We start from the raw sequence: 7,519 nt of genomic DNA on the forward strand, positions 1-7,519 counted from the left end.
TGTGATGTCACAACACCTTCAGTGATGGAACACAGCCACCCTATAATGTCACAGCACACTCTTTGACCACACAGCTTGCTCTGCTCTGTGATGTCATACAGGCATCCTGTGATGTCACAGCCTGCTCTGTGATGTCACATAATAAACCAGTGATGTCACAGCCAACTATATGATGTCACAACCTGGTCTGTGATGTCACACAATCACAGAATTGCTGGGTTGGAAGAGACCTTTAAGATCATCAAGTCCAACCCATGCCCTAACACCACCTCAGCTAAACCATGGCACTGAGTGCCACATCCAGTCTTTTTTTAAACACATCCCAGGATGGTGACTCCACCACCTCCCTGGACAGACAGTTCCAGTAATTTATTACCCTTTCCATAAAAAACTTTGTTCCTAATATAAAACCTAAATTTCCCTTGGTGCAGCTTAAGACACTGTCCTCTGGTCCTGTCAGTTGCTGTGAGGAGAGAGAGACCGACCCCCACCTGACTGCAACCACCTTTCAGGGAGTGTGGAGAGTGATAAGGTCACCTCTGAGTCTTCTCCAGGATAAACAACTCCAGCTCCCTCAGTCATTCCTCACAGGACTTGTGTTCCAGACCCCTTGAAATAGATAAGAGAAGTCTCTTTGTTCATCATTAAACAGGAACTCAGGCAAAGGAAGAGGTTTTTTGTGAATAACAGGAAACCCGAGGATATGCTGACTCCTTAAGTTGATGGTACAACTAGGGTCGGGAGGTGTGTAACCATCTATGGAAAGATTGTTACAGGGTCATAAACCCCCAGTGAGGAAGAGGAGGAGAGCCTTCATCCGGACGACCACCAGAGAGCAGGCGGCGACCCCCCAGCAACTGGAGGCGCACGTGCAGAGTACTCCCGGAAAAGCCACAAACGCGGAAGAAGGGGGAGAATAAAGGACCGTGGGAAAAGGGAAGCGGTGTGAGCCTTGGCGGAGCACTGACTCCCCGGCTGCACCCAGCGCTGTTTGCTTGTCATTGCTTGCTGGAATCAATAAAATTCTTTTTATCAATCCCTAAAGGATCAGACAAATTATTTACTTTAACTTATAACACCCGTTCCCTGCTCTTGCTGCTGCCCCATCTTCAAAGCCTCTCCCTCGGGCTCTTCCTCCCGTGCAGAGCAGCTCTCCTGGACAGGGACGGCAGATGGCACAGCTGGGAAGCAAAGGGAGCACTGAGTCAGTATGGGGATGTTTTCCTTGGCAGCAGCTGCACTTCCATCAGGGAAGGGAAGATCTCAGAGCCTCCCCAGGAGGGTTAGATAGAAAAAGCAGCCGAGCGGGCCAGGCTGTGGTGAGCGCAGCCGCGGCGGGACTGTCCCGCAGCCCCGGCAGCCCGGCACAGCCGGCACAGCTCCCGGGCCCTGCCGGCACAGCTGCCTTGCCCAAGGACAGCCCCTGTGCCGGCCGGGGCAGCTGCACTGAGCAGCCCCGGCACGGGCAGGGCCCGCTGCTGCCCCGCCGGGCAGTGCCCACGGCCACAGCCCACGCCACCCTCAGCCCCACCCTGCCTCCCCGGCCCTGTGGCCTCACCCGGGCTCTCTCCAGCGTGGCAGCAGCAGGTCCCCGTTCCCTGCTCTTGCTGCTGGCCTTCACCTTCTCCCTGCTGGCTCCCGTCAGTCTCCGGCTGTCCTCAAGGTCTCCACTGCAGCTGTGGCAAAAGCGGAGGCTCTGCAACTGGTTCCAAGGCCTGGCAGAGCTGCAGTCCCGGAGCCCTCTGTGCTCCCTGCCGGCCCCCTCCATCCCCTCAGCCCCGCCATGCTCTCGGCAAAGCCCCAGCCCCCTTCAGTTTCTTCAGCCCCTCACAGTCCTCTCAGCCCCTCAGTCCCTTCTGACCCATCCCGTCCCCCTAGACCCGCCACCCCTCGGCCTGTGCCACTTCCCTGTCACCTCAGTGCCACCATCGCCCTCGGCTGCCCCACAGCCCTCAGCCCCAGCAGCACCTCAGGGTCACCGTCCCTTCAGCGTCACCGCCCCCTCAGCCCCCTCAGTCTCACCGTCCTTCAGCAGCTCCTCAGGGGACACTGCCTGGGGCCACCGGCAGCTCCCACCGCTCCAGGGACACCCGGGGCTGGAACTGCTGCTCCGCCCGGCCCGGCCGCCAGCTCGGACCCAGCACAGGGAGAGGGGACACAGGGGGCACGGGGGAAAAGCAAGAGGTGAGGGAGGAAGCAGAGCAGGGGAAGAGGTTAAAAAGAGGCCTACACCTATACAGATATCAATCTACGTAACTAAACCCCCATATATCAATATAAATATGCCTATCTACAAATATAACTATATATATGTAAATGTAACTATACGCATGTATAAATGCAACTATGGACATCTACAACTATAACTGCACATCTAAAAATATAAATATATACACCTAAAACTAAAAATAAATTAACTAGACAAATCTCTGTCTATGTAGATAGATAAATGTAACTACATAAATCTATAAATACAACTACATATACCAATAAATATAACTATACACATCTATAAATATAACTAGAGACAGAGGAATTCTACCTGCCCAATGGTCACAGGCTCTCCCTCTGTCTCTTCCTGGTGCACAGGGCAGCCCTCCTGGACACGTTGATCACACGGGATCTGGGAAGCAAAGGGAACACTGAGACAATACTGGCCCTTGTGCAAGCGTCCCTTGAGCACCAATTGTCCTTCTATCAGGGACATTAAAAGATGGCCTGGAAGGCAGACTCTCACTTGGCAATTTGAAGCCTGCTCTATAAAGAACAGGGATCCTTCCAAGTTGTCAAAACGGAACTGTGTAAAGTATTTAAGTATTCTAATAAAGTCTCAGCACCCACAGTGCAAATGGCACCCACGAGAGCTTGAAACACAGACAGTCCCAGTGACAGAGAGACCACAGTCCTCACTGAAATGGCTGAAGGCTGCTGGGGGCTGAGGTATCAACCAGACTGGGACACCCAGCTTGGTGCACAACTCCCACAAGGTCAGGTTTATTCCCTGCTCTCTTGCCACAGCAGAGGACTCAGTGCCCAAGCCTCTGGCGAAGCGTGGAGGGCAGGGCTCGGGCAGGTTGTGCATGTGCCTTTGAACTAAAGGCACCAGGAAGCACCAACCCTGCAGACAAGAACTCAACTCTTCTCCTCTCCCTTCCTGCCAGAGGCAGGCTCAGAGCAGCCGTCTCACACCTCTCTAAACCAACGGGGGCTCTGTCCTTACCAGGCTCCTCGGGCTCTGGGGAACTGTTCTCGCAGCTCTCGGTGCCAGATGAAGTTTCCTCTGCTGCAGCCCGGTTCACAGGCTCCCCTCCTGAAGACTCAGGGGCAACATTCATATTGCCCTTGAAAGAACAATAGAAAAAAAAGAAAACTAAAGATCATTCAGTATTTTGCTGGAATCGCATCAAGGATACGGTTACTCTCCTTCTCCATCTAACAACGTTCAAAAGCTTTCAGCCCAGCCTCTTCCATTCCCCTCCAATGGGTTACCTGAGCAGAGGGAGACCTTTCAGGCAGGGATCTCCTGATCTCCCGGATCATTTGCCCGATGGCAAAGTCAAGATCCACTGGTGGCAATTGCTCTTCACCAGGTGCATTCCAGGCTGAGCCGGAGGCCGTCGATACTGCACAACCTGCACTGCCAGGTGGAGCCCTGGGGGCTGAAGTGCCCGAGGTGGCTGCAAGAATACAAAGACATTGGTCACACTCCACAATGTGGCTCTGAGACACTGATCTCTGTTGCTGCCTTGGATCAACCATCACAGGAAGTAGGCAGGAAAACCAGGCAGAGAATCTTTTGCCTTTCTAGGTGCCCCTTCTAAATAAGCTTGAGAATTTTGGGCCGAGAAGGACAGAGCCTTGTGGAAAAATACTCCAAGCAGTCACTTTTCATGACCTTTTGGAGAAAAGCAAGGCTACAACTCTTTTCCTACCTCGCGGGTCGTAGGCTGGGGGCTGCTGCTCCCTGTGGAGCTGCTGGAAGCTGCAGGGCTGGATCCTGAGCACCTCCCGGTCGATCGGAGGCAGCTGACCCCCGTAGAGCTGCTGGTCGCGGCTGCGAGGCCCCTCCCGCCCGAGCGGCAGCAGCGGCTCCCCGTAGAAACCGAAGAAGCCGCACGGCGGGATGCGCAGCAGCTCCCGCTCGGCGGGCGGCGGCCGCTCCCCATAGAGCTCCTGGAAGCGGCTCGGCCCCTCCCGCCGGGCCGGCACCGGCCGGTCCCTGTGCAGCAGGTGGAAGCCGCAGGGCGGGCGCCGGGCGAGCAGCGGCCGCTGCCCGGGGGGCGGCTGGAAGCGGCCAGGCCGGGGGCTGCGCAGCTCCCGCCCGTCCGGCAGCGTCCGCTCCCTGTGCAGCAGCAGGAAGCCGCTGGGCGGGCGCCCGGGCGGCAGCGGCGGCCGCTCCCTGGAGAGCGGCTGGAAGCGACTGCGCCCGTCCCGCCCGTGCGGCAGCGGCCGCGCCCCGGGGAGCTGCTGGGAGCCGCGGGGCGGGCGCCTGCGGCCCTCCCGCCCCGCCGCCGGCCGCTGCCTGTTGGCCGCGCTCCGGCGCCTGATGCGGAGCAGGAGGTCGGGGCGGTGGCGGCGAAAGCAGGGGTTGCTGTAGTGGAGCCAAGCCCCGGCATCGCCCGGCGCAGCTGAGCCAACCCGGCCCGGCACCCTGCGGAAGCCGTAGCGGTAGAGCTGGCGCACGAAGCTGCGGAACTGCGTGGCCCTGAAGGTGTGCGGGGCCGGGCCCCGGGCGTCGCCCGGGCTGAGCAGCTCCCGCTCGAAGAGGGAGCGGTGGATGAGCAGCCCCCGGGCCCGGCTGTCCCAGCGCACGGAGCGGACGCGGGGGCTGTTCGCCAGGCGCCACAGCTTGGCGGGGAAGGCGCTGGCTCTGAGCCCGGCGGGCAGCGGCAGCTCCGCCATGGCGCCGCTCGCCGGCTGTCGCCACAACGGCCCCGGCGCAACGGCCGCGGCTGCGCCGGCGGCGCGCGGCCTGAGGGGGGCGCTGCGCTCGGGCCCGCGCGCGCCCAGCCGCACTGGGCGGGGCCGTTCCTGGGCTGTTCTTGTCAGGTGCAGTTCAAAGGCTGCAGGCGCATTGAGGAAGACATTCTACCTATTTGCATCTCCAACCTTTGAAAAGCCCTTGTGTATGAAAAGCTCTGCATCAGCGCCAAAAGCTGATCACAGTGAGACCCAGACGAATTAGCCTCAAGAGCTGCTCTTTGTTCCCTGCTCAGGGCTTGTTCTCTGATTTTGTGTGTCTGCTCCTTCCAGTGCAGGAACACGGGGAAGAGAAATTAGGATGTAAAACAAAGAAGTGGGATCCACAGGCCTGCACCTTGGTAGGTATAATAGATCTGGGATGGCCCCACATTCCTGACAAACTTGATGGGCAAGGCACTGAGGTCACTTTTGTTGCCTTCCCTTCCCCTGCCTCCACCCTTCAGATGATCAGTTTTCTAGAAAGAGCTTTTTCTTTGTGTAGCATCTGGTACCTCACAACCTCCAACATGACTTGTTTAGAACACGTGAGTATTGCTCCTATCATCAAAACACTAGGAAAGAAGTATTTCAGGCCAATTTTGTAAGTATTTCTATCAAGGCTTTTATGTCCTTATCTCTACACATGAGCCCAGAAACATATTATAAAAAAAATTAAAATGTTATTCATATCTTAAACAAAAATGCTTTGCTTCAAAGCTCCAAACACCAAATCCTTCAACAAATCAGACCTCATCTAAAAGCAAAACTATAAATGGAAAACTGTCAACCACCTAATAACTACTATTAAGCAAGTATTATTTCTGGTGGCTGTCTGAGGAGTTTCTCCCATGTCAAATGCAAAATACGGATTGCTCTGAATTAGTGCATCACCAACTGTGCCTTTTCCCAAAAGACTCAACTTACTGCTGCCCAACAAAGACATACTATTTTCTCCTTCAGCCACTGCTCCAGCCTGATCCCCTGGGGACAAGAGATTGCTGTGGGTTTCTGTGGGAAGGGGAGTGGCACAGGCACATCAGTGCCTGCAGACTGTGGCAGAGGGGAGGATCTGCTGTGACAGCAGGTTCACGGGAGACTGGAGATGAGGTTTTTTCTTTCTTGTCTAAGACACTGAATTTAGAGAATGTTTTCATAAAGAATACTGTCACTGCTTTACATTTTTACCCCAATACTTACTAGACCTGATAAATGTTAATTATTTCCATACATTCTGTTTCTTGGTGGTTTAATTAAAAGCACAGAGAAACTCAGTTCTTTCAGAAATGAGCTTGAAATAAGCTGTTACTTTAGAACAAACCCAAAATGTTCATTGTTTCTAAGTGTTAAAATTATGTCCACCGAGAGAAACTCAGTCACTTCCAAAGTGAGCTTGAAATAAGCTTTTGTTTTAAAACAAAACCAAGACTTTTTTCTTGCTAAGGGAGAACAGGAGTTTTCCAAAGTCCTCCGTGGAACTAATACAACTTGTTTGAAGTATCCATTTGCTGCCAGGAGCAGAGGGATGCCAACCTGGGCAGAGTTCACACAAAGCTCATTTCAGTAGAAAGGTGATACAAGAGTGACTGGGGACGGACAGAGGGGCTTTGCAGCTCTGCTGGGGCTGCAAAGTTCAGGCTGCTGTTCACAGCTGTGAAAGGAACTCCTGCTGCTGTAGCCAAGGGGTTTGAAGATGCAGACAGTTTATTCATGAGCCAGGTCCTGGTGCGATGAAGAAGCATCTGTACCCCAAAATCTATCAGCAGCATTACCACATCATTCCTTAGCCAACTTGCTGCCAGAACCTGTAACCCCAGGAGCAATTTCCAGGGAAAGGGGAGCGGGTTCTACTGTCATTCCTTCTAACAGCTCTTACACCATGGCAGGAACTCTCAGCAGCCCAGGTTCCCCTTGGAAAGGCAGGATGCAGTGCTCCTTCTCACTTCTCAGGATTCCTCATCATTTACAAGGCTTTACTCATATATTCTGAATGTTTTCCCCAAGATAATGAATAGTGTAAGAGCCTGTGATGAACTCCTTTTACTTTGTATCTGGTATTTCCTGCAGGGAGGGGATGGAGGAAGGCAGGAGATTCCATGCTTCAGGGAAGGGACACCCATGAGACAAACCTCTGAGAGGTGCACCTTCCAGGCAAATTAAGTTTACTTAAACACTACATCCCAGGAAGAAATGTCACAAATCAACAAGTTCCCGTTTTGATTTTAGGAACAGGCTTCAAACCCTCCAAGCACAGGGAGCACCGAGACTCTAAGCCACACCACGTCCCTGCCAAAATTCCCAGCAGCCATGACAAAATGGCTGCAGAAATAATGCAGCATCCTGGCCCTCCTGTTGTGTCAGGAATAAGCTACTGGGGATAGAGCCAAAGGGACAAAAGTTGTTCTAGCTGAGCATATCTTGAAAGGAGAGGAAGGAAGAGATCAAGTGTCTCTACTGTAGAAGTTTAAAGCTTGTGAGAAATGTTTCCAAGAACTGGACAAAGGATGGGAGAGCAGACAGTACCAGAGGCAGGAGAACCAGAAAAATAAACCAAAGGACA

The 7,519-nt window shown here is 54.0% G+C and overlaps 2 protein-coding genes across 4 annotated transcripts in view; one reads left to right on the forward strand and one right to left on the reverse strand.

Annotated features, from left to right (window-relative positions):
- The window catches only part of LOC137463965 (zinc finger protein 208-like), a 1,270,300-nt gene that overhangs the window by 310,067 nt on the left and 952,714 nt on the right, over window positions 1-7,519 (reverse strand). The gene's annotated exons all lie outside the window — the stretch shown is intronic.
- Window positions 1-7,519, forward strand: part of LOC137463966 (zinc finger protein 271-like) — a 1,077,684-nt gene that overhangs the window by 109,009 nt on the left and 961,156 nt on the right. The window contains exon 2 of one of the 3 annotated variants that reach the window (XM_068175309.1): window positions 5,377-5,384. The exons of the other annotated variants lie outside the window; for them this stretch is intronic. Coding sequence (XP_068031410.1) covers window positions 5,377-5,384 — 8 coding nt within the window. The remainder of the gene's footprint in view (window positions 1-5,376; window positions 5,385-7,519) is intronic. 3 annotated transcript variants of the gene reach the window in all.

This window comes from Anomalospiza imberbis, chromosome 33, assembly GCF_031753505.1.
Source record: "Anomalospiza imberbis isolate Cuckoo-Finch-1a 21T00152 chromosome 33, ASM3175350v1, whole genome shotgun sequence".
NCBI classification, from domain to species: Eukaryota; Metazoa; Chordata; class Aves; order Passeriformes; family Viduidae; genus Anomalospiza; species Anomalospiza imberbis.